Consider the following 25,544-nt stretch of genomic DNA (forward strand, 5'->3'; position numbering starts at 1 on the left):
GGAAGCGGAAGCAGGCTCCCCTTTGCGTTGAGCGTTGGGGAAGCAGCGGCGGCGGTTTCTGCCGCCCAGCCGGGCCTCCTCCTCCTCCTCCCCGCCGCTGCCGCCCCTTGCCTTGCCCTGCCTCGCCTGTCCGGGGCCCTCCTGGGCGGGGGGGACGATGCTGTTCTCGCTGCGGGAGCTGGTCCAGTGGCTGGGCTTCGCCCCCTTCGAGCTGCTGCTGCAGGGCCTGGCCCTGCTGGCCGCCTCGGTGCTGTTGGTGCTGAAAGTCGACGGCGGCGGGGGCTCCTCCTCCTCCTCCTCGGGAGCGGCGGCAGGGGCGGCGGCGGGGCTGAGCTGGTGGGGGGTCTTCGGGCCCTTCTTCGCCGCCGACGGGCTGAGCACCTACTTCACGGCCATCGTCTCGGTGCGGCTCTTCCAGGACGGCGAGAAGCGCCTGGCCGTCCTGCGCCTCTTCTGGATCCTGACCCTGCTCAGCCTCAAGTTCGTCTTCGAGATGCTGCTCTGCCAGAAGCTGGGCGAGCAGAGCCACGAGCTTTGGTATGGCCTCATCATGGCGCCCGTCTTCATCCTCCTCCAGCTCCTCATGATCCGCGCCTGCCGGGTCAACTAGCCCAACCAACCCCACCCCACCCCCCGGGGGAGGAAGAAGGAGAGGAGGATGACGAGGAAGAAGGCCTCGCTGGGAGCCGCAGGCCGACCTTCCCTCTCACTTGACTCTTGGGTCAGCACTGCCCGTTCAGCAGGAGGATCATACGGGGTCCTGGGACCACCCTGAGGGGCAGCCTCTGGCCGTCGCTCCAAGATCACACACCTGCACAGAGATTCTTGTCCTCAGAGCCAGCATCTGGAGGAACTAAGTTCAAAGACTGGCATATGTCATACATGCCAGATCCTCACTATACACAGACTCCAAAGACGAACAAATTGGCACCGAAAGCTGTTTAAGGATTTTGGGCTTGGAGCCGACGCGGGTCTTCATGCGGCGTTGACGCAGGACTTTAGAATTTTCTCTGTTCGCTGTAATGTTACCAAACTGCAGGAAGGCCTGAGTCAGATGATTATTTATGAATAAAGATGTAAATATATTTGGGCACCTTCTCCCTGCCTCTTCGGGGGACGGTGGGAGGGATAGTTTTTCTAGAGAATGTCAAAATTTGGCTCTAGGGAGCACCCTGTGAAATCCACTGGCAAGAGAGATAAAGCCTGTTTCACAGAGAAATTAACTTCACTATCACAAGATGTACGTAGTAACACAGAATTCATTTAAATAGCGGGGCAGGAATGAGTCAGATGCATGAGAAAGGAGAGATCTTGCTGTAACTATGAGCTACCATAGCTGTAGAAGCATAGAATCATGAGTCATCTCATTCCTCCCATCTTTAATGTCAGTACAGTGGGGTCTTGACTTGAGAACTTAATCCGTATTGGAAGGCGGTTCTCAAGTCAAAAAGTCTGTAAGTCAAGTCTCCATTGACCTACAGTGCATTGAAAACCGATTAATCCCGTAACAGGCCGTTTTTGTTCCATTTTGGTTTTTTTCTTGTCTGTAAGTCAAGTCTCAGTCTGCAAGTCAAACCTAAATTTTGCGGCCAGAGAAGTCTGTAACTCAAAAAGTCTGTAAATCAAGCCGTCTGTAAGTCAAGGGTCCACTGTAGTTAAAATATCCTTAACAGATGGCCATTCACCCTCCATAGGAGATCCATCACTTCCAAAATAGACCATTCTACTGTGGAAAGAACTCTCGTTCTCAGTAAATTCTCCTTAATGTTTATTTGGGATAGTTTTTCCTGTCATTGGAATCAATGATGACTATAGGAGAATCCCCCAAAGGAATTGCTTATGTTAATTTCCCTGTATCCTTTTTTATATTAAAAATTTGGGAGCTCTTCAGTCCATCAAGATGCATGCCTATTTTTCAGTGAATGCAAGCAGGGGATCGCTACCTGGTGAGGGAAATACTTTGTATGTATTCAAAGGTATCCTTTTGTTTTATGTTGTGTTCCATGGCAGATCTTGGCAATTGTGGGGAAACAGTTGGAGCTGTGGGCTGCAAGGCTCTCTAGAGACATATGGGCCCTGAGGCTGGCACAGGTTAAAGGCCTCAGTTTCTCTAGTCAATGGGCCTCTGTCCAGCAAGGAACCCAAATGTGGAGCCAGAAGTAGGAGGCAGCAGAGGAGGAGAACGCAGGTGAAATGAGAAAGACAGCTCCCTGTGTAAAAGGTTTAGCAGCCACAATGGGGAATGTCAAAAGAAAATGGTTGTTGTGGGTTTTTCGGGCTCTTTGGCCGTGTTCTGAAGGTCGTTCTTCCTAACCTTTCGCCAGTCTCTGTGGCCGGCATCTTAGATCCCAGCCGTGAAAGCCTTCGCAAATATATCAAAAGAAAATGGTAACCTGTGGCTTCATTTCATGGTTTTTATCTGAAGTATTTCATGAAATGAAACTGTTTTGCTTACATATGGGCTGGGACTGAGAGTTGCTATTTTGCAAAAGATGATAAAGAGAAGATGATAAAGAAGAGCTGTCACAGGGTTTTATTCTTTCTGTCTTTGGTCAATATGAATGGAATTTAATGGAACTTGTGTTCAGGGCCAAGACTGTGCTGTGAAACGTGCAAGCTAAGATGAAGTAGATGGCCATTTTCCTTCTTTCTAGGAGAGAGAGGAGGCCTAACGTCCAGTCCTTATTCACCTGTGTGACTCACTCTCTTCCTGCCTGATCTCACAAGGTAGTTGGGAAGGTAGGGGAGAATGTTCTGAACTCCTTGGAGAAATTGTGCAGTGAAAGGGGAAAGTAATAAATGCAACACCTGACGGGGCTGAATAGCCAGGACACTCCCAAGAAAAGTGTGATGAATGCAGAACTAGACTGGTTTAGCAGGAAGCAGGGCAGATTTATGGAAGAAAAGACCCATATGGATTATCCCTGCAATGTGTCCTGGGGAGGTGGTTGGAGAAGACTCGTTCGTCTCTAAACTATCTGTCGTTTTCTGCTATATCTAGAAGAACAGAATAATTTTGTAAAAGAAAACAGGACTCCAAATATTGGAACTAATAATGAGACTAATATTATTGCTGAAAAATAGATTGTTCAGGAACTTCAAGAGGGGCAATTAGTAATGATGATGATAAATGAATCCCATGATCTATCATCCTCCACTGTGGGCTGTTCAGGTTGCTCCCAGGGAGCTGATTCTCATGGGCGTGGCTGGTGCAAGAAAGGCACTCTGCACATGCTCAGAGACACCCCGTATCTTAATAAAGACTCCTCAAGGGCGATCCTAATTGTTTAACTAGGAAGAGGTTTATATCTTAATGACTGAATGAATGGCAAAGGAAGGGGAGGTACCGATTGGAAGGCTTTCCCTTCTGGCCAATAGGCGGAGTCGTAGCCAGATGGGCACAGGAAACGGCCAATAGGCAGCAGGGGTGTGCCACCATGAACGAGGAACTTGCACACACTCATACCACCAATTGGTGGCGCAGGTGCGAAGGCGGGCACTCGTATCGTTTATAGCCAATAAGCTGATCAGGTCACCCGGATAGGCGGGCCCCGTTCTGACGAAGGAGGCGTGAGCCTCAATGCTTTCCCCGTCCGACATTTTGACCAATAGCAATCGTTTCTACCGATATGGGTGGAGCCGTGAAACTTTCCTCCAATCATCTCTGCCGCCCTCTCTATCCATGTGAAAAGGGACCCGAGGCGCTCCCCGGAGACCAATAGAAATGATACCTGGCGGCGGGAGGCGGGCGCTCGGCCCCTTGCACCCAATCGTCTTCTCGGGCCCCTTCTTCGCTTCCAGCCAATGGCGCCGTCAGGGCGGGTCCTCTCCCCGGTGGGCGGCGCCGGGGCTCGGAGGTGAAGCCGGGGCGGGTCAGTCGGGCGCGGGGCGGCCGTGCGGGCGGGTCGCGGCCGGCGCCATGAGCAGCCCTCCGCGGGTGGCGGCGGCGGCGGCCCTGGCCCTGCCGGCCTGGAAGAGGACCCTCCTGGAGCGCAAGCGGGCCAAGCTGGCGGCCGGTCTGGAGCCCGCCGGGGGACCCTCCTCGCCGCCCCAGGCGGAGGAGGAGGAGAAGAAGAAGCAGCCCGGGAAGGAGCCCGAGGCCCGGGAGGCGACGGCGGAAGAGGAGCCGCGGGTGGTGGCCGAGAGCCTGGGGCCTCTGCGGGAGAACCCCTTCATGCGCCTGGAGAGCGAGCGCCGCCGGCGGCGGAGGAGGAAGGCCCTGCCTTCTTCGCCCCCCCGGGAGAAGCCTTCGCCGCCCCTTCCGCCCCCTCCTCCGCCGGCCACCCCGGCCTCACCCGCGCCCTCCTCCCCGCCCCTCTCGCAGCTGCTGGAGCTCTACAGCTCCATGCCGGGCATCCGCACCATCCGCGCCGACAACATCCTCATCATCGAGTCCCGCGGGGAGACCGAGGAGGCCGGACGGGGAGGCCCCAGGGTGTCCCGCGAAGTTGGGGGAGGCGCCCCGGTTCCCCCCGGGCGCCTAGGGCAGGATCCCCCTCCCCAGAGGAGCCCGGCCTCTCCCCGCCAGGGCAAGGACCCCCTCCGGGCTCTCCTGGCCCGGGCCGGCTCGCGAGTCACCGAGATCCGAGCGGCCGAGGTCGTCCTCTACGAGCCCCGCCCGGCGGGGACCCCTCCGCCGCCCCCCGAGGGCGAGCCCGGACGGGTCAGCCGGCTGCTGCAGAAGTTCGACCGGCGGGCCCGGGAGGCCGGGGGCCGAGGGAGGTGGCGGGGTGGCGATGCCCCTCGCCTGGAGCCGGCGGTGTCGAATGCTGGCTCGGAAGACGGGCCCTCGCCTCCCGCAGCCGCCACCGCTGCTCTGGCCCATCCGGATTCTCCCGGCCGCCTCCAGCCCGCGTCCAGCACCTTCGTGCAGAAGATCGGCTCCAACTCCTTCACCGTCAACCCGCGGGGCCACCGCTTTGGTCCGGCGCCCTCGGAACTCCCGGCCACCCCAGCCTCGGGGCTGAGCAACGGGCCCCTGGAGCCGGAAGAGACCCCTTTGCCGGCTTCTCCTCCGGGGGACCCAAGCCTGCCCGTGGCTGCTGCCGCCGTCTCCTCCAAACCGGTGCCATCGCCAGGCGCTGCCGCTGTTGCCGCCACCTCCTCCTCCTCCTCTCCCGCCCGAGCCAACTGGTGGAAGCCAAAGCCCGAGGGGGCAGCTGGGATCCCGCCGCGGCCGCCCCCATCCTCCAGTGCCAGTCCGGTCAGCAGTGCCACCACCACCAGCGCTCCGGGGGCCACGCCGCCGCTCGCCAGCTCTGGCGGCTCCTTCGAGATCCGCCCCGCCTCCAAGCCGGACCTGGCCGCCATCCCGGCGCACGACCTCCAGGCCCAGGCTTTGGCCGGCCTGCGCCTCAACTCCCGCAACTCCTTCCTCTTCGTGCCCCGCCGGAAAGGGGAAGCCGCCGGGGCCCCCGAACCTTCCGAAACCCTCCCGGACTTGCCGGAGGAGAAGGTCCCGCCGGCTGCCCCTCCGAAGCCGGTGGAGACGCTGGTCCCGGTGACCTATATCGACGAAGACTTGGTGGAGTCGGATTCTGGCCCCTTGCCGCCCTTGAGGGTCCTGAGCCCCCGGCTGGAGGGCTTTGTCCCCCAGGAGGGAAGCCTGGCTCTCGAGATGGACGATTCCGCTCTGCCCGTCCACAAACCTCCGCCGGCGGGTTTTGCCACCTTCGCTCAGAAAGGGACCAACACCTTTACCATCGTTCCCAAAAGGAAGCCCCCCACCGCCGGGCTGGAGACCTTCAGCCGAGCTTGGCTGTCGGAGGAGGACGAGGAGGAGGAAGAAAGCCGGTCCCGAGCCAGGACTGGGGCTCCCCACCAGGAGCTGGGGCAACTTCTGAAAAAGCGCTACCCCACGGTGAACGAAATCGAAGTGATCGGGGGCTACCTCTCTTTGGATAAGTCTTGCATGAGCAAGTCGGGCTCCCGGCGCAAAAAGGTAACCCGCCGGCATCCCGTTAGCCAGGACCTCTTGATTAGGCAGCTTTTTCCTCTCTCTTTTTGATACACCTGAAAGAACAAAGCCTTTCTCAAAGGTCCAGGCCCGTAATCCAGGCTGGGAAATCCAGTGGAGTTGTGGTGTGCTTTTTAAACTCTAGGCTTCACACCCTCTGAGGAATACAGGGGGTTGTTGGCCAACACGGGTCTCTCTCTTTCTCTCTTCCACGTGAAAAGCCTTCTCCGTCCCCTGCAGTAAACAGGGATGCGTCAACAGGTGTGTCTTTTTCCGGGAGGAAAGTCCAGAGGGGAAAGGGGGTCTTCCCTGTCCCAGTACACTTCCCTCCCTCCCTCCCTGGGCAGTCGGTATGTGTCTCTTTGAGCTTCTCCCCCAGCAGGGTCTGTATGGAAAGAATGCTTGCCTGCGGTCCCTCCCTCTGAGCCGCTCTCTTCCTGCAATCTGCATCATATGATCGTCCTTGTGCCTCATCGTCCAGGCTGGAAAGCGAGGGGCGATTTCTCAGGAGGGTTCTGTGTTGATGGCACAGCTTTGGACCGGAGGTACCCATTTACAGGGTAAAAGAAGCCTGTCTGGTACCCACCGTAAGAATCCCCTTAATGGGCCTTTCGGGACCTGCCCACAAATAGCAGGCACACTCTTCTATGCCAATGGTTTTCCCCTGAAGCGGTATTCCTGTTTTTCATCTGCTTAGGTGGTGTAGGGAACTGGTTGGCCTCCTGAGATTGCTCCGTGCTCGAGTACTTCCTCCTGCGTTTTGGGGTCCATTCCTAGGGCACATAGAAATTGCCACCAAACTCAGAATTTCTCACACGGTCGGAAGTGCAGCCCTTTGCCCTGGCTGTCGGAGGAAGGCCTCGGAAGGGGCACGTGTCTAATCCATCATCAAGCTGTGGCTAAGTGGCTTTGAGAGACTTTTCCTGGAGCCTCCCAACCCTCTGCCCCAGGGCGGGTGGCTGACGTTTGCTCTTTCTGGGCACGGCGAGGCTGTCCGCTTCGTCAGCAGGCCAGGACCTGTGGCGGATAGAGGGGTGGTGGGAGGGGTGGTCAAGGGCCAACCGCAGCGTGCCGGCCTGCGGAGAGAAAGAGTGGCTACTGAGCCGGGAGAGGGTTTGAGGGGCATTTTGGTCCAATGGGATGTGCCTCCTCTGGGTGGCGGAGCGGCTGGGCAGCAGAGAAAGCAGCTCCATTGCAGGGCTGAAAGGCTCTTTAAACCCCAGGGAGCCTCTGTTTTATCCCACTGCACTCTTGGCATCAGGAAAGGGAGATCTGCTAAGATTAGGTCCCTTGTTCCATCCCTCTCGTGGTCTTTTTCCCCCTGCTGGCTTTAGAAGACAAAAACAATGTCTCTAGCAAAGGTGTGCAGGTGGAGGCTAAGGGAAGGGGCTCTTGAAACCAGTCTCTCGGCTAAAGAAAGGAGGTGCACCTGCCTCGGGGACATCATTCCCTGAGCACCCACTCCTGCCAGCTCTCGGGTTTGGCTTCATGGGTCTTGCCCTTTCGGCTGGCATTTCCCGAGGTGGGATCACACGCACAGAGAGAGAGAATGTGACCATTTCCTCTGTATTTCTGGCTTTCCGACTGGCGCGTGAGCAACTGTGAGTGAAGTTTGAGACTCCCAGCATGAGCCAAACGCAGGGCGTCCGAGCCTGCAAGGCTCTTAAGTGTGCCCGCAAGACGGGGCAGGCTTTGTCTTACGGCTGCTTAGGAGCTGACCCAGATGGAGTCCTGGAGCCACCTTCACCGCGAAGGAGACTCTGTGCCAAGCGGTGGGTGTCCTGTGTGCGTTCGTGTCTTTTACCAACCCACTCGTTCCTCACCTACCAAGAGCATGGTGCCTTCAGATCCGTGTAGCTGCTGCCACCACTGCCAGATACCCCTCTTCTCCTGCCAAGATGCTCCTATTTATAGCTGTGCTGGTGGAAAAGGGAGAGGGGAACCCTTCCGGAGAAGAGCTATGGTGCTGTTCAGGTGGCACCAGGACGGGTGGCTCCTGGCGCTCGACCCGAGAGCTCAGGCGGCCGTTGTTGGCAAGGAAAAGTCAGCTGAGGAAGTGCTCCCTCCCTCTGTCCTTGAGATCTGAGGGTGCCGGAGTCTCAAGGAGAAAGCTCGTTTCCTCTCCCAGCAAGGCTGGAATCTTGTCAAATGTTAACCACCTGTTTCCTTCCAAATCCTTTTCCCAGCAAAGGGAGTCCGGCTGGGTGTGTGACACCCCCAGAGGGGACCGGCTTGGGAAGAGCTGAGATGAGCTTGGGGGGGGGGGAACACGGGTTTCTGTGGTGCCTCGAAGCCGAGACCGTGGTTTTAACGTTTTGCTAAAATAGTTTTACTTTGCATCCTGAGTACTAGTCATTCACCTGCGGTATCTTTTCTTTCCAAAGGGCGTGACTTTTTAGGTGTAACCAGCATCTTGTGCAAGTGCGGGCACTGCCTGAGCGCCATCGGATCACACGCAGGGTTTTTTCCCTCCTCCTCCACGGAGACTGTGCTAGCAGGGGAGGGAGCCCTCCCCCCCCCCCATTTCGTTGGCTGCAGTCCGTTGGTTCTGCTGGCCTGTATCCATGAAATTGTGACAAACGCTGTCTATCCAGCCCTTATTTCTGGTTAATTTTTCAAGCCTGCTGCCGGGGAGTGGCCGTGTGCCTCCACAAGTCCCGTTTATAAGGAAACACGGTGTGCTTTCCTTTCCTGTGCAGCCAGGATTTGGGAGGGGTTCAAAGTCCACTCTCTGCTAACCTCTCTTGAGGAATATGAAATGTACATCCGCCTTCCCAGTGGCCTGCTGTTCTGCTCCTTCGTTTGCTGTGTACTTTGGCGTATTAATTACAGAGCTCTGGCTACTGTGAGATTCCTTCTCTTTTGTGCAACAGAAGACAAGGGGACAAGGCTGGAGAGTGATGGGGGCGGGATACTATCATTCCTAAACGCCAGAAGAGTTACAAAGCAAACTCTCCCAATCCTAGACCAGAAAAGTTCTGGCCGGTCACGTTTTAAAGACTTCAAAAGGTGCTTCTTCAGCTCCTGGCATATGATGCCATCACTCCCCCATGTCCTTCAGTCTGAACATTCCTAGGTGTGAGTCTAAGTTGCGTTGGTTAAAAGCGGGCAAACATGGTGTGCGGCTTTGCGTATTCTGGTTGCAAAAGGGAGATTTAATTCATCAGGAGCGAGTAGAGTAAGCAGGCATGAAGTGGCTTGGAGGAAATGAGGCAAACCTCGTTGGCTCCCTCCTCTGTTTATTGCTGAGACGTTTCCGAATCCTGATGCCAAGGGCAGAAGGTATAAACCGGCACGTAGTGGGCAGGTTGGTTTTGCCGACTGTCAGCGTCGCCTTTAGCTTCTCTTAGCTGGAGTCTGAGGGCTGGGCTGCCGCCGTCCTCTAAACGCTGGGTGAGACTGTCTGCTGGGCAGTCACCGCGGCGTCAAAGACGGCCCTGCAGCCTCGGGGAGAGCCCAGCCCTTCCTCGTTGCTGTAACCTGCTTTTCATTGCTCAGCAGGCTCCGTTAATGCCCAGGCATGCTGTTTGGCTTCCTGGGATTAACCCAGGCAAGGCAGTCGGCTGCTGTTCAGCACGAAGCAGCCACCGGTCGTAAGGAGGGAGGGTGGAATTTCAGCCAAGCCTCTTCAGTGGCAGACACAGTTGCTCCACGCACATCCTGGGCATGGCTATTGAATGTCTCTCTGGCTAGGTCAGTTCCTTCGGTGGTGTTTGGGGGGGGTGTCTTCAGAGCAGCCTGCGGAAAGCCCGCCGGGCTTCTCAAATCACCGCGAGAGGCGAGGAAAGGTTACAGAGCGAAGGGAGGACCGCGGATCGCAGACCCGCGAACGACCTGAGGGATTCTTTGTGTCGTGGGGCAGTGGGCCACGAAACCGGCGGGCCTATGGCTTGGGCCTCGGCGGCCGGCAGAACAGCAACCACGGCATTCATCCGAGAAGACTGGCATACACTGTCCTCACGAGAGAGCCTTCCTACGGCGGGCTGTAGGCAGGGCTGAAAGGCTGGAGCCAGGCAGAGCTTGGACGGCAGCTGGCCTGCCCGTTCCGTCTGGGCCCTTCCTGTCCCGTCGCAGCCTGAAATGGCTTGCACGTGTTTCAGTGTGAGCAAGGCTGATTTCTGTAGCCTCTGCTTAGCTGCCGCAAAACCTGTTGGCGCGCCAAGGTGTGCTTCTTGTTAATTACAAGTTGAATACTAATACGTGGAGTTGAGACCTCCCTTCGGCTTTCTGCCCCGTCTGGCAATGAGATGATCTGGATGAAGCATCACGCTGGGAGAAAAGAGGGGCGACAGAGAAGCTAAGTTGGAAAGAGCCGCTTTGTCCTGCTGGCCTGGAGCTCCTGAGTTTGAAAGATTGCTCCATGCTCTGTGGATGCCAGAGAGAGGAGCTCCCTATGAGTTCTTCTGCCATGACAGGATCAGGAGGGGCGACCCTATGTAGTGGCCAGGGTTTCACACTACGGTTTTGGAAGGGGGTTGGAGGGTGAGGACTTGTGAAGGCTTCTCAAAAATAAAAAGAGGAGGGGGCTGAGGTTGAAACGTTTGGGTGCCCCCGTTCTCCCTTCTCTTCAATGATCCTCAGAGGGGTGGTTGTAAAACCTCTCTTCCTCCCCCCCACACCCGTGTCAGCCTTTAGGAGCTACCAAGGGGGAAAAGGTGGGGATTTGGTACTTCGGCGCGAATTGTGCCGGAAAGCGCCCCGGATGGTTCTCCTTTCACCCCAGCCGACACGGAGGATTACAACGGTCTGCGTTACAAAGCCGAGTCGAGCTCCCGGCAGACGTAGCCCGCAAAGCAACTTCTGTCCACCTTCTTCCTTGTTCCAGATGAAGATTTCGTTCAACGAGAGCAGCCTGCAGACCATGTTCGAATACCCTTCCGAAAGCTCCTTGGTGGAAGAGGAAGAGGAGGATGAGGAAGAGGAGGAAGAGTATGCCACCGAAGTGGACGAGCCTCCGGCTCCACTCTTCATTCCTCGCCCAAACAGCCCCGCGCACTCCAGCGTCACCAACTCAGGTGAGGGGGTAGGGCTAACTTGAGAGAGAGAAACACCGAGTCCCCCCCCGCTCCCACCTCACCCCTTCTCGTTCTTGGCCAAAGCTGGTCCACGGAGATGGGCCAGGAGAGACAGCAGGGCTGGGACTCAGCTGTCCCCATTGGGGAGGATAGTCTTCCCTGTCCTATGGAAGCCACAACAGCAGCTGCCTAGAAGATACGCTCGGGAGAACCTCTGGTCTCCCCCTCGTCCTCTCTCATGCCTTTGAATTAGCTGCTCCTGCTCCTCTCCTCCAGCCCCACAGCACAGAGGTGACCAGGTAGGACTCGCCGATTGTACGCTGGCACCCCAGGAACATCCTGGCCGAAAGTGCCCCCCCCTTGGTCTCAAGCATCCTTTCTTCATTGGGGCTTTTCTTGCCTACAGTTGGGCAAGAAAAGCAGGACGCTTCCCGGGGAAGGAGCCCTGCTCTCCTAGTTTGGAGGGGCTTTCTACTCTGGACTTCTGGCTGGCTGTACGAGTGATGAGGCAAAGTTCTTGCCGTGTTCGGGGATTGAGTTCTTCCAGTCGGAGGCCGGAGAGGGGGTCTCCCTTTATTTCCCATTCCCCACAGGCAAGGTGCTGGGAGCATATACCGCCGCCGCCTCCTTCCCAACCCCTCCCCCCTGCTTGCCGCTTGTTGGGTCTTCTCTTCCAGCTGTTTGGTGTTTCTTTTAGCAGGTTTATCAAGTTACACCCCAAAGCATTCCATCGAATTCAGCAAGTGGCAGGAGCAGCACCACGAGGGGATGCCTCTGCGCCCGGGAGCCTTTCCGCGGGATGCGGACCCTCTGGCCAACCCAGTTATGGTAAGATGGGAGGTGGGCAGGCCCCAGCCTCCTCTCTTTTTGTCTGACTGGGGAGCGAGCGAGAGGACTTGCGCGTCTGATATGGGCGTTCAGACGATTCCCTCTGTAAAGACGGGCGGTGTTGGCGCTTCTGGGCTTCCAGGGGTTGGACGGGAGATCCTTAATGGGGTTCCTTCTTTCTCCGAATGGCTCCCTTTTCCGGGATGGGCATTGCGATGCAGTCACAGGCGGGTGACTCCCAGCCCCCTTTTCGTCTCTCCTTTTTTTCACAGCTCACCCCAGCAGACAAGAGCAGCCTCTCCGACTTCAGTAGTGAACCTGCCCTCTACTTCTGACTTCCTGGCGTCCTTGCTTCTGTACGTCCGCAGGAGTGTTCTGTGGGAGCCGGAGGTGGGCGCTTGAAGCCAAGCCTTTCCTCCCTCGCCATGGACTGAGGCTCATTGGAGGTGGAGAGATCATGCCGGGCTGCTCGCTTTTCCTACCCGTGGCCTTAACGGTTCTCGCTTGGAAGGCCCTCGTTTGCAAAGAAGGTGGCGAAGGGGCTGCCGAGGGTCTGACCACGCCAAGAGCTGTTCTTCCTTCTTACCTGGTGGCACCGCCCACGCCGGCCAGGTGTGTTTTGAGATGGCTTGCCCCATTCACTTGGCGCAAACAAGCTGCTCTTTGACAGCGGTGAGCAAATGGACAAGGCCGTCTCAAGAGTTCACCTTAGGAGAAGGCTCCAGAAGACCTCGCTAGCACTTAATTGGATTCTTACCACTGTGCAGATTCTGACAGATGGCACTGCCTGCTCCGGTGGGCTAGTGGAAATCGTAGAAAAGAGTTGGAAGGGAGTCTTCTGTGTCTCTCTAGGGGGACAGTAAAGGTGGCCGCCGTTCTTGGCTCGCCAAGAGCTGCCTGTGGGAGGAAATATGTGCCCTTCTTCAAAAGCCTGGCCAGGCAACCGTTCCTTGTCTTTGCAGCAGTTGGAACCGTATGGAAAGTCTGATATATTCGTCGAGCCTACACACACACACCCTTTGCTAGAATTGTACATCTTGCAGGGTATGGGCAACAGCTGTTCCTGTGGGTATGGTGGAAGCCGCAGCTGGTCAGCTCTCCCTCTACACGGTGGCTCTAAAGGAAAGGCTTGTGACTGAGGGATGATTCTGCTCCATGTACAGCCTTCGTGGCAGGGGAGTGGAAGTTCCCTTCCTTATTCACAGCACCGAGGGCCACGATTTCCCCCAGCTGCTGCACAGCGGTCGGATTGCCTCAGCTCCTCGTTTGCGGGGCGGAATGGTTTAACGGGTCTACAGCCCCTCCTGTCCCAGTTGCAATGATCCCTCTCACGCTACCCTGCTTTCCAGTCTTTGCTGATCTGGTTGCTTGAAAGATTACGCTCCTTCCAGTTTGGTCTTCTTATAACTGTGCTGCCGGCCCTCTCAAAGTCGTTTCTCACATTCAGGTTACGGGAGCAAGACCGCTGTAGTCTCTGCACCCAAATTGCACTCTATGCAAGACGAGAACATGGCTTTGGGGGCAGCAGTAGAGTTGATGTGAATCGGGCGTTGACCCTTGGGGTTCGGCCCACTCCAAAAGGACCAAGTTTTCTGCTCTGAAACCTACTGATGTTCATCTATGATTTTGTTCGTTTTGTATATTAAATCAAGGTGCGCCCATTTACTGGGGTGAATGATTCCAAAACATTCCCTATTTTGCACTTGGTGATGATTTGTTAATGAGAGGGATGGGGGGGGGAATTTGCATCAGTGGGGACCACTGTGGCTGGGTGTCCGGCTGGATGAGCCAAACCGCTGCTCTTTCCTGTCTCTGTCCCCCCTCCCCCTTCAGGGATATCACTCTGTGCTTCCAAAGTTCATTAAACGTCACAAGTGATCTCTTCACCGCTGTGGGCTGATGGTTTTTCTTTGCTGTTCTCGGGCATTCCAGAGTCCCATCGACTACGGCCAGGTGTACAAACGAGTCCGGAATAGCAAGCGGCAGAACAAAAGCATGCGCTTTGTCTCTGGATCCTGAAGGGTTTTCTCTTTTTGTGGCACGCCTGCCTTTCTGCAATTTGCAAGGACGCACCTGTGTGCCTCAGTCTCAGCATGCGGCGGGGGGGGGGGGGAGGCAACATAGCGTAGCAAGTTAAAGACTAAAATCTTTATCCTCATCTGGACACGAATGTAGGACACGTGGGGTGAAGAAGCTAAAGGGGGGGCTGATTCCTCTTCCATGCACCTGCCTTTCAGGGGTAGGCAGGCAGTGTCCACGTCCCAGGCTCTCTCTCAGCCTTTCCTCAGAGGCCTTGGGCGACCCATCTTGCGCCGCCCTGCTGGACCCGTGCTCCACTTTGTCAAAGCCCTTCTCAGAGCACAGGGCTCACTCAGGAGGAGAGGCTGCGCTCCTGAGCCAGACCAGCGGAAAATACAGTGGTGTCTTGCTTGAGGATAATTCGTTCTGTTGAAATCGCTGTTAAGCGAAATCCTCGTCAAGCGAAACGAAAAAGCCCATTGAAATGCATTGAAACTGGTTCAATGCATTCCAATGGTCTAAATACCTCAGTGTCCAGCGAAGATCCTCCATAGGGCGGCCATTTTCGGTGCGTGTAAAGCGAGGAATCCGTCCTGAAAACACAGCGGGGAGCCATTTTGCACAGTGGGCGGCCATTTTAGAGATGCCGATCAGCTGTTTCAAAATCATCATTTAGCGAAAAATCGGTTTCTGAAGCAGGGAACTTATCATTAAGCAATTTTTTACCATTAAAACATTTTGCAATTGCTTCATCGTCAAGCGGTTTCGTCGTTTAACAAGGTAATAGTTAAACGATGCACCACTGTGAAAGGGAACTGTTCCTGTGGCCTGAACACACACAACACTTATTACAACATGGTGCTCACTTCTGGGTTTTGGGGGGGGGTTGGCCCCTGCTCTGGTGCCATGGAATTGCGCTTTTGTTAGTGCTTTGCTAAAACCGCAAGAGCCTTTTCCCATGTAGGCATGCCACAGCCGCCTGCAGCAACAGAAGCATCACCTCCATGGGTCAGGAGGAGCCAGGGACCCAACACGAGGTTGCGGCTATTTTCCGCCAGAGCTTCGGGGCAAACGGCAACAAGGATAAGTATCGGGCACTCGAAATAGCCGGCTTCCCTAAAGCAAACAGTAAGCTGAGCTATTTTTGAGTTGTATATTAAAACCGTGCTATTCTGAAGCCCTAAATCCTAGGCTGGCTTTGAACTGCCTTCTGCTTATGTAATTGGACAACAAAGTGTGTATGTGTGTGCGTGAGCGAGAGAGAGCGCAGTCTACAGGAGCAGCTCCGAGAAGACAGCTCCATGCAGCACAAATACCTTCCTTTCTGGCCATTAAGTGCCTGGAAACATTTTGGACTGTGGCTCCCAGAACATCCTCGGCCCAGCCACGGATCCCACTGGCTTGGGCATTCTGGAAGTATCCTCTCTGACCACAGCATGTAGTTGCTGTCCATTTCTCCATGGCTGAGTGGTGGCCGAAACCCCCTGAACACAACAGCTGTCGTGGTCCTTGTGATCTCTCTTCCCTGCTCCTCTGATCAAATCTCTCTGTCCTTGGTGCAATTCCAGCTTCCTTGATAGGAAAAAGGTGTCTTTGCCCCCCCCCCCCACATGAGCTATGAGGCTTTTATCTCCCATGCTGCCCGCTTCAGTTTAAACCAAGCTTAAACCAGCCTAGCTGGCCTGCTCTGAGGCTAAACACCCTCAGCCCACCTGCCTCGGGGTGCTTGGCTGCTATCCTGGCTTTGCTAGAAACTAGGCCAAAACACAGTCAACACTGTCCCCGCTGAGAAGTCTGTGCCTGGTAAGGCGGGGAGGCAAAGAAGCCCTCCCATTCCTCTTGGCCTCACGTTATGCGGGAGGAAAAAGAAGTTTGGTTGCTTTCTCACTTCTTCCCCCCAAAATGGCACAGAGTGTTCTCGCTAGCGGATATGCCTCGTGGGCCTGCACAGCAGAAACATCTGACATCTGATAAGAAATGCTTGCTGAACATTTCCAAAGCAAGGGCCATGCTATTTGGCTGTGGCAAAAGCCAGAGAGTCTGGTGGGCCATGAAATCCCAATTAGCTGTACTTGGGAGATGCTCTGGTGGGCAGTGTGGCCTGCTTCTCCAGACACAACCTTTCTGGACGGTAGCCCATTTCTCCAAATAAACCTTCCGTGCACGTGAGAAAACTAACTGCAGAAGCCCACAAAAGCTTCTGCAAAATAGGCTTGGCAGTCATGAAGGTGCTTTGCTGCTTTCCCTTGCTGCTTATTTGTTTCATATAAGATTGCCAACTCAATGCAATGTAAGGTATTTCCCATTCAATGGAAGAGGGTTCTGAAAAAACGGAACACTTTATTATACATTGCTTTACCTACAAATCCTGCAGCGCCTGCTCAGTCTCTAGAACAGCCCGAAGTGGCCCCTTAACAATCAATGACGGGACCCTCAAGCCGAAATATTCAGTTGTCTTTGGCTGCTGGGTTTTTCGATTCTGTGGCTTTGCTGAGGTTCCCTGCTTCTTTCCTCAAGACGTTGAGCAGGGTCTGAGAGCTTTCCAAGATCTGGTCAGCAAGAAAACAAAGATAAAATTAAAGAGGAAAAATACTCATTTTACATTATACAGCTGCCTCTTCAGAAACTCACAACAAATATCCCAGGGAATATATATATATATATTCACAGTAGGAAGAAGATGGGCAAGCTCTTCCTCCTGACACTCACTGGTGGGTGGACTCATGGATATATCTTACCTATCTATGTGTGTGTGTGTGTGTATACACACAGATGATAGATAGATAGATAGATAGATAGATAGATAGATAGATAGATAGATAGATAGATAGATAGATAGATAGATAGATAGATAGATAGATAGATAGATAGATAGATAGATATTTCCATGAGTCCACCCACCAGGGAGTATCAGGAGGAAGAACTTGCCCATCTTCTTCCTACTGTTTTGCCTTAAAACAAACCCAAAAACTGGAGATTTGGAACTTGATTTTTCCTGGCAAGGCAAATGCTAGACTCCCACCTTAAGGAACTGGGAAAGGACTCGCTGAAGCCATTAACCTGAACGTGGCTACTTCTGCTTTAGACCCCCTACGAGACCACTGCCTTTAGATTTATATATTTTATTTTGCAAACAGAAGGTTGGGGTGGAGGAGCCTTCCTGGCTTGTCGCCCTGAACCCCTGGCTCCAGGTCAGGCGGAAAACCACCCGGGATAGCTCCGGCGGGCACCTTCATGTACGCCGCCTCGGTCTCGGCGATGGTCTTGTCGAACTCGTTCCTGGAGGCCATCTTGCGGGCCAGGTTCTCGTTGATGCGGGCCAGCCTCTCGGTCAGGATCCGGATGTCGTTCTGCAGCTTGTTCTTCTCCTCCTCTTCCTGCCGGATCTGCTTGTTCAGCTCTTCCCTCTTGAGGCAGAGGTCCTCGATGCCTTGGGGGGAGGGGGAGAGAGAGAGAGAGAAAGAGGACCCCTGTGCTCAGCATCCCCAGCCTCTTGGCAGCAGCCTCAATTGGGGGGGGTGGACTACATCTCCCAGAATCCCCCATCTAGCATCCCTGGCTGGGGAGGTGGGGATTCTGGGAGCTGGGAAAGGTTTCCCTGGATGGAATCCCAGCCCCTTCTCTGCTGCCAAAGCCCATCATCCTCCCCTGCCCAAGCCCATCATCCTCCCCCAGGGACTGAGGAGGGCCCAAAGCCTCCCCTTCCTTCCCCAGAGAGAATATTTGGGCCAGGCGCCGAGCGGCGTCGCTCAGGCCCCTCCCGCAGCTAGGCCGCGTCGCCATGGCAACGCGAGGCCTAGTCAGACCCGCCGCCGCCCGAGGCCTCCACAGGCCCAGGCCGGGCCCCTCACATTTCACGAGCTCGTTGTTGTAGCTCTGCAGGGCCGCCCCTTGCTGGCTCATCCCGGGGCCTCGGACGCCGCTGCTGACCCTCCGCTCCGGCCTGCCTTCCTCTCCGGCCCCGCCGCTTCAAGCCGCCCGCCTGCCCGCCGCCCGGCCGCTCCGCCCTCGCTCGGGCCCTGCCCCGCCCTCCGTTCCGCCCTCCCTCCCGCCAACGGCCGCCCGCCCGCCCGCCCGCCATGGACCTCTCGGCCGCCTGGCACACGCTCAGCACCGGCCTGGTGCCGCCCGCCGCCCTCGGCCTGGTGGGTGACCGGGGACCGGGAGGGGGGGCAGGCAAAAAGGGGTCAGGGCGGCCTTGCGTGGGGCGCAAAGGATGCACAGACGCCCTGGGGTGGGGGAAGGAAGGTCGGGTCAGTGCAGGATGATGGGGGGGGCGAACAACACACCTATTGGAAGGGGGGTGCCCCATAGTAAGAGCCCCCCCTTTGGACCACAGCCCGGCTAAGGGGAGGGTGGCCAGGCCCAAAGACCCTTCCAGACCCCCCACCCCACCCCACCGTGGTGACCCGTCCCTGCAGGGAGGGGAGACCCCCCCACTTTCAAAAGCCCCCTTTGCAGAGGATGGAGACCTGTGGGGCCACCAAGGGCTGCCTACCCCTCCCTCAGCAGAGCCAGCTCTTTTTTTGGGGGGCGGGAGGACAGCTTTGGATCCTTCCTGGAGGAGTCAAGGAGAATGATAGGGAAATGGGGGGGGGGGGGAGGAAGCATCCTAGCCTGGCAGGGAGGTCCCCAAATGGGGTCCCTCTCCAGATAATTACTGAGGGGGGTTACACCAGCTTTTTGGTGGGGGAAAGACTCTGGGTGCAGCAAAGCAGGCTGTTTCCTCCAATCCGCCACTGGCGGTTCCTCGGTATCCCCCTTCTTGGGGTCCGCATTCGATCCTGGTCCGTTTGCTCCTCAGGCGGTTCCCCGCTCGGGCGTGGCGGAGCCCCCGAAGGGCCGAGAGGACCTGCAGGCGGCGGTGAAGGTGCTGGGGCGCCACGCGCTGCACTCCGTCTTGGAGGAGTGGTTCCTGGAAGTCCTGCAGGCCGACCTGCAGACCAGCGTCGCTCCCGAGTTCTGGAACTGCGTGGCGCAGTACGAAAACACCGCCGAGGAGCCCCAGTGCTCCCTCCTGCTCCTGGACGCCTTCTCCCTCCTCCAGCGCCGGCTGGATCCCTACCTGCGCAGCATGGACCTCCTCGAGGGATGGACCAGGGACGGCTTGCTCCTCGGGACCGGCTCCCAGGGCCTGCGGGAGAAAGTCTACACCATGTTCCGCGCCATCCTTTTCTTCTCCACCACCAAGGCCTTCCAGGAGATGATCCAGCGCTTCTACAGCCGCAGCTTCAAGATCCACATGCGCCAGCGGAGGAGACGTGAGGAGCAGGGCCCCGGCGAGGGGGAGAGCGGCATGAGCGAGAACGAGCAGGAGAGCGAAGCGGCGGAGGAGGGCGAACCCAGAGGAAGGGGCCCGCAGTGTTCGGGCTGCGGTTGCAAGAAAGACGAGTGTTGGTGTCGGACTGCCTTGGAGCAGTTCCAGCAGCTCAACGACATCCTGTGGGTATCTTCTGTCGCTGACCGGGTGGGTGGAAGAAAACATGCCATGGGGCTGATGGCCGGGTGCAGCCCCTCTAGGCTGAGCCTTCTCAGAAAGAAAGCCAGGCCTGGGCAGGGTTTCAGAAGGTCTGAAACGATGGGGTGGCGGCTGTTTCCTTACGGTTTCATGAGCCAGATCTTGGGGCCTCTGAATCCTTCCACAGCAGGCAGGCAGGGAGTGGCGGCTGCTTCGGGGCCGTTATTTTTTCTAGGGAATTGGGGAGCTCTCCATCAGAGCAAAGACCTGCCCCTTCCTCCCTCCAGGCGCAAGCTGAACCTTTTGGAGCGCGTGAGCGCCGACGCCGTCACCAGCATCTTGCACCGGATGATCGAAGAGCGAATGGAGTGGCGATGCCGGGGAGAGTATGAGCGCTCCTTCCTGAGCGAATTCCAAGAGGTGGGTGGAGGTGGAGGTGAGATCGACTGGCCTGGGGATACTACCTGGTGGAAGCGGGGGGGGGGGGAGAGGTTTGCAGAGCCACAAACAGCTCCGATGGGGAGAGAGGATGCCGCAATCCTTGCAGACGATCAGAAGGGTTGTGAGATTGGGATGCTGTCGAGCTAGTGGCTCTTTGGGGGGGAGGAAGCCCCGCTGTAGATTGCTCGGACTGACCGCCCCTCCTCTTCCTTGTGCTGCAGTGGATCGAAAAGGTGCTGGGCTGGCTGAGCCGGGTGTTCCTGCAGGAAAGCACGGGGGCCCCTCCTAGCCGGGAAGCCGGCAGCACCCTCAAGCGGTGGAGGTGCCACGTCCAGCGCTTCTTCTACCGCCAGTACGCCAGCATGCGCATCGAAGAGCTCTTCAGCATTATTCGAGGTGGGCCCGGGAGGGGAGGGAATCGGCCACAAGGCTGGAACCGGTGAAAGGCCTCGGGGTGCATCTCCAGCCCCCAGTTTTTGGGTGCCTGGGCTGTGCCCTTCCTGGGGCTTCAGGTCCCCGCCATAAAAGCAGAGAGCTTGTGTAGCCTTCCTCCGCCTCAGGCGCCCCCACCCAAGCTGGGCCGCTTGCCTCCGATGGGCTCACGGCTTTTTGTGCTTTCTGGTCGACAGATTTTCCCGAGTCAAAGCCGGCAGTGGAAGACCTGAAGTACTGCCTGGAAAGGACCAACCAGCGGCAGGAGCTTCTCAGCTCCCTAAAAAGTGCCCTGGAAATGCGCCTTCTCCATCCAGGTGGGTGTTCAGCCTCTCCTCCTGCCTCTCTTCCAGCGGCAGGCGGTGCCACGGGGAGGAAACAGACAAGGAAGGCCTTGGGTTTTTCCCTTTCTTCTCCCTGTCATCCAGCCAGTGGAAGCGCCTGGGCCTGGATGGGCCGTGCGCTCCCAAGTTGGGAGGGATGGCTCTCGGGCAAAAACGGGAAGCGTGAGAGCGCAGGTGGTGCTGGGAAGGCAGGAAGGAGAGGTGGGTGCGGTGGCTTCAGAGCCCAGCCTGCCACAGGTCCAGGGTCGGGCCTTGCACAGGATTCTGCCTTTCGGTTTGTAAACGGAGGAGGGTAGCGGTACCTCTTGCGGCCCCTCTGCAAAAGATTGCAAAGCCAACTCGAAGCGGGAAGGTCAGGAAGCCTCAGACGGAAAAGGACTGTCTCCCCTTTAGGGTATGCAAGAGGTTCGGCCTGGCCTCAGCTTGCCCCTCGTTCCATCTCTGATTTCCGGCTGTGGAGGGATGGCTGAGCCCATCGTGTTAAAGGGTTGTAACCCTCCTGTCCCACCTTCTTCCCTCAGGGGTGAACACGTCGGACATCATCACCCTCTACATCTCTGCCATCAAAGCCCTGCGGGAATTGGACCCTTCCATGGTGATCCTGGAGGTGGCCTGCGAGCCCATCAGGAAGTACTTGAGGTGAACTGGGGGGGTGTCTGGTGGTTCTGCAAAGCATGGCAGCAGCCAAGGTTGGCTCTCGGTGAACGTTGGGCAGTCTTGGTAACACCCTTCCCGAACCATGGGCTGCCACAGTTACTTTGGAGGATGGCACAAGATATCTGTGCCGGAGTTTAGGGCTGCAGGCCAGACCATTCAGGTTCTTAGTGTGGGGTTTGGCCTACAGGCAGTTGTTCTCTCCTCCTCACAGAACCAGGGAGGATACGGTGCGGCAGATCGTGGCCGGCCTGACGGGTGATGCCGAGGGATCAGGAGACTTGGCCAACGAGCTCTCCAAAGCAGATCCGGTGACTCTTGAGAACGGCCAGGAGAGTGATGATGATGTGTCTGACCCGGAAGATTGGGTCCCGGATCCGGTCGATGCTGACCCAGGTAAGTTGCCCGCTTGGAGCAGTGACCGACCTGGGTTCAGTCTGGTGAAAAGGATTTCAGGTTGCAAAATGCTGTGCCCTTCCTGGACCGCAAGCAGACCACGGCCTCTTTTTTGGCTCCCTTGAATTGTTAGGCCCGGATTTCCTGCCATGAGCTGAAGGGGGCCTATGTAGCTACCCCACCCACCACCACGCTGTGGCAACCCTGTGAGACAAAAAGAGCGAAGGTCCCAATCCCTGGGGATTTCAGGAGGGTACTGGGAGTACATTAGGGAGAGCAGGCTACCTTTTGCTCTCTGATCTGAGTCTGGTGTGGGTGATCGCGGAACAAAGGAAGGCTAATTGCCTTAGAGAAAGAACAGAGGAGTCAACAACAGATGTCCGAGCCAGCGGAGCCTACAGGCAACGCCCTGAGAGCTCTTTTATTGACTTAACATGATTACATTGTATGTTGTTAGAATTCAGATAGGATACTAGTTACCTAATCGTAACCAGGATTGGCTGAAATAACCCTTTGATCTTATGCTCTACCTCTAAGCGAAAGGACAGAATAAAGGGCTTACCCTGCCTGCTGGCAGTTGCCGCTTCCTGCCAGGAGTGTACGCACATCACTGGAAAAGAATGCAGCCACAACCTTTAAGCGGAAGTTTCCCGCAGTCTGGGATTTTATTTTTTGTTTTGGAGTTGACGGCTAAGGTGTTTTTCTAAATCAAAAAAAGGTGGGTGGTCCTGCTTAGACCTCAGTAGCTTGCAGCTCTTCAGATTAGACCCTTAGGCTCCCCCCCCCTCCTGGGGCAACCTTGTTCTCTTCTTGTGCATCCTCTCTGTCTCTCTGCCCTGCCAGGAAAGTCGAGTTCCAAGCGCCGCTCCTCAGACATCATCAGCCTCTTGGTGAGCATCTATGGGAGCAAAGACCTCTTTATCAACGAGTACCGCACCCTCCTGGCTGACCGGCTGTTGCACCAGTTCAACTACAGCGCAGAGAGGTGAGGGCCGGAGAGAGAGAGCGGAACCTCTACGGAAGAAGGCAGGAGGAAATAGGGGCGGGGGGGGGAAGCTGTCATCCAAGGGTTCCCTCTTTGGGACTGGGGCTTCCCTGGGGATCAGCTGCCTGCAATCTTTTGCCTCTCTTTGCCTCAGGGAAATCCGGAACGTGGAACTGCTGAAGCTGCGCTTTGGAGAAGCCCAGATGCATTACTGCGAAGTCATGTTGAAAGTAGGTGGCTGCTGCTCCTGCCACCCCCGCACGGGGAGGAGCGTTGGCTTTGAGGCTGGGAAGAGGAACCTGGCCCTCGGCTCTCCCCTGGGCCCTCCTCCCCGTATGGCCCCACTCCCTTTGGGAGAGAAGCCGGCAGAGGGGTGAGCCCTGGTGCACTGGGAGGCGGCCTCCTTTTCTGCCCAGTCTTTTGGGGAAAGCCAAGGGACCTGTGCTCAGCAGCAGAGCCCAGAAACCGAACCCCCCACCCGCCCTGCCCTGCCCAGCCCGGCCCTTGGCAGCCAAACCGCAGGCTTTCCCTGCAGTGCCACTCTCTCCCCCCCCCCAGGACATGGCGGACTCTCGACGCATCAACACCAACATTCACGACGAGGAGCAGAAGCTGCCCGAAGAGGAGAGGCCCCCCTTCAGCCTCATGGCCATCATCCTCTCTAGCGAGTTCTGGCCCCCGCTAAAGGAGGAGAAGCTGGAGCTCCCGGACCCTATCCGGGAGGCCATGGAGGCTTACGCCAAGAAGTACGAGAAGCTGAAGGTGAGAGGAGGGGAAGAAGGGAGGCGGGGAGGGGGCCTTGGCCAAGGGAGAGCAGCTGGGAGCCCTGGGAGGGGGGGGAACCTCAGCCTCTGGCCATTGCCCAGAGGTGCAGCGAGCTCCCTTCCTCTGCCCGGTGGGCACACAGATCCTGCTAGGCAGGCAGCGGAAGAAAGTCTGCTTCGGACGGAGCGTGGGTCTTGTCCCCTTGCAAGAGGGCTGCTTTGTACAGAATTGATTTCCCCCTCTGCGCCTCCTGTTCTCCCGGAGGATTGGAAGGAGGCCTCCCTCTCTTTGGCATCGGGCCACCCCCCCCAGGCCTGATGGGGGAGCCCCCTCTAGCCCTGCCCGTTTCCTGGGTTTCCACACATCCGGCCATGTTCTGCTTCCCAAGGCGGCTGCCGGATCTCTCTGCCCAGCCCGGGGTTCCCTCCTTGAGGAGTCTCTGTGCTCAGAGAGAGGCACAAGGCGAGACATGCTGCCCAGGCTGGCTGGAAACCCTGGGAACGGTCCTCCTGACAAAGAACCCAGTGACTGGGGGGTGGGGGGGAAGAACCTTTTGCTGGGCTGCCCTCCAGCGGGCGGCTGAGCACCCCCCCGCTTCTCGGCCCCCTCCTTCGCAGGCCATGAGGACCTTGAACTGGAAGCCCCACCTGGGCTTGGTGAACCTGGATGTGGAGCTGGCGGATCGCACCCTTTCTCTCTCGGTGTCGCCCGTGCATGCCGCCATCATCCTGCACTTCCAGAGCAAAGGTGGGTGTGCTGAAGGTCCGAGCTCTTCTCCCCCCTCCCAATAGTGTCTGGGGAGGATGACGGTCATAGTTCAGCGCAAGAGGAGGCCACGGTTGGGATCCTTGGATGGGGCATGTCATGGTGTGCAGCGTCTGAGCCCTTGGCATGAATGACCCTCCCTGGATGGGTCTACCAGTCTTGAGAGACGTTCCTGACATGTCCCAGAGGCGTGCGCAGGCGTGCTCTGAGCGGTCGGTGCAGGCTGGACACGTGCTCTGGCCTGTTTCTCTGCCGCGTGGCAAATGCCTGCTCCCACCATCCTTGACGTGTTTCCGGCCCTGCTCTCTGTGCCTCCCTGGTGGTCTCTTCCCTCCCTCCCTCCCTCCTTCCCGGACTCTTGTCGCCCACTTTCAGGCACGTGGACCCTGGAGGAGCTGAGCGAGGCGCTGAAGGTGCCGGCGGCCTCGCTGCGGCGCAAGATGACCCTGTGGCTGCAGCAGGGGGTGCTGCGGGAGGGCCCCCCGGGGACCTTCACGGTGATCGAGGAGGAGCAGAAGGACCGGGCCGAGAAGGTGGTGCTGATCGACAGCGACGAGGAAGGCGACTCCGCCATGGCCTCCCAGGCTGACCAGAAGGAGGAGGAGCTGCAGGTGCGGCCTTTGTGCCTTGGAGAGGCTTTTGCCGACGTGATGGGGTGGCGCGGGTGCGGAGGAGGGGAACTTGAGGAGGGGGCCGGCTGGCAGGGGCCTGGGCTTGGTGGTCCAGCTGGGGTGGAGAGAGAGAGAGAGAGAGAGAGAGAGAGGGAGTGCCGTTTCCTTTGGAGGAGCTCTGAAACTCTTTGGGAGGCGCCTCCCTTGGCCCACACGCAGCGCCTCTTCCCCGCCAGGCAACGGCCTCTCTTCCTCTCTTGGCGCAGCTCTTCTGGACCTACATCCAGGCGATGCTGACCAACCTGGAGAGCCTCTCGCTGGAGCGCGTCCACAGCATGCTGAAGATCTTTGTGATGACGGGGCCCATGGTGACGGAGATCGACATCCAGGAGCTGCAGGGCTTCCTCCAGAAGAAAGTGCGGGACCAGCAGCTCCTCTACTCGGGAGGCGTCTACCGCTTGCCCAAGAGCTGCACCTGAGCCCCCTCCCTGGCCGTGAACTCTGTGTGCGGGTTTTGCTGGGCTCCAGAGTGGTCGCAGGGCAGGGCATAGCACGCTTGGCAGGGTTCTACCTTCCCCTCGGACTGGCACCCTGTGCTACCCTTCTGGGGGCACCCCATGTGGCAAAGTCTCCAGGCCAGGGAGATGGGGCACCCTTCGGTCCTCCGCAAAGCATGGAGAGACTCCAGGACTTGTTCGATCTGTTCTTTTTGTAAATAATAAAAAAAAACCCTTGTGTCTTGTACTGTGAAGAGCAGCGTACTTTCATTCAGCTTTGTTTTCTGGTGGGCGGAAGGGAGTGGCCATCGTCTCATGATGTCTGGAGGGCTGGAGGGAGGTCCGCCGTTGGCTGCAGTTGAGCACATGGGGGTGGGC

General features: G+C 57.2%; 4 protein-coding genes across 5 annotated transcripts; 3 read left to right on the forward strand and 1 right to left on the reverse strand.

Annotated features, from left to right (window-relative positions):
• Positions 1 to 16: 16 nt before the first annotated feature.
• TMEM203 (transmembrane protein 203) lies at positions 17 to 1,085 on the forward strand. Its single transcript, XM_020809129.3, has one exon. The coding sequence runs from the start codon at positions 158 to 160 to the stop codon at positions 608 to 610; it is 453 nt and encodes a 150-aa protein (XP_020664788.3). The 5' UTR covers positions 17 to 157; the 3' UTR covers positions 611 to 1,085.
• A 2,752-nt stretch (positions 1,086 to 3,837) lies between these two features.
• TPRN (taperin) lies at positions 3,838 to 13,685 on the forward strand. 2 transcript variants are annotated; one of them, XM_072985082.2, is made up of 4 exons: positions 3,838 to 5,941; positions 10,782 to 10,971; positions 11,669 to 11,799; positions 12,072 to 13,685. In XM_072985082.2, exons 1-4 carry the CDS (start codon positions 3,920 to 3,922, stop codon positions 12,132 to 12,134), a joined length of 2,406 nt encoding a protein of 801 aa, XP_072841183.2. In that variant the 5' UTR covers positions 3,838 to 3,919; the 3' UTR covers positions 12,135 to 13,685. The 2 variants fall into 2 exon arrangements, with proteins under 2 accessions (XP_072841183.2, XP_072841184.2); XM_072985083.2 differs by having other exon boundaries at positions 3,839 to 5,941; positions 11,672 to 11,799.
• Positions 13,686 to 16,143: 2,458 nt separating this feature from the next.
• SSNA1 (SS nuclear autoantigen 1) lies at positions 16,144 to 17,809 on the reverse strand. The gene is made up of 3 exons (XM_078382640.1): positions 17,670 to 17,809; positions 17,049 to 17,248; positions 16,144 to 16,367 (listed from the first exon to the last, which is right to left on the reverse strand). The coding sequence occupies exons 1-3, from the start codon at positions 17,719 to 17,721 to the stop codon at positions 16,266 to 16,268; spliced, it is 354 nt and encodes a 117-aa protein (XP_078238766.1). The 5' UTR covers positions 17,722 to 17,809; the 3' UTR covers positions 16,144 to 16,265.
• A 22-nt stretch (positions 17,810 to 17,831) lies between these two features.
• ANAPC2 (anaphase promoting complex subunit 2) lies at positions 17,832 to 25,420 on the forward strand. Its single transcript, XM_072984564.2, has 13 exons — positions 17,832 to 17,963; positions 18,623 to 19,260; positions 19,564 to 19,696; positions 19,939 to 20,113; positions 20,347 to 20,466; positions 21,015 to 21,132; positions 21,362 to 21,543; positions 22,387 to 22,528; positions 22,683 to 22,758; positions 23,087 to 23,290; positions 23,911 to 24,040; positions 24,434 to 24,669; positions 24,936 to 25,420. Exons 1-13 carry the CDS (start codon positions 17,898 to 17,900, stop codon positions 25,146 to 25,148), a joined length of 2,433 nt encoding a protein of 810 aa, XP_072840665.2. The 5' UTR covers positions 17,832 to 17,897; the 3' UTR covers positions 25,149 to 25,420.
• Positions 25,421 to 25,544: the final 124 nt, after the last annotated feature.

The sequence above is a fragment of the Pogona vitticeps genome, chromosome ZW-PAR, assembly GCF_051106095.1.
Source record: "Pogona vitticeps strain Pit_001003342236 chromosome ZW-PAR, PviZW2.1, whole genome shotgun sequence".
NCBI lineage: Eukaryota > Metazoa > Chordata > Lepidosauria > Squamata > Agamidae > Pogona > Pogona vitticeps.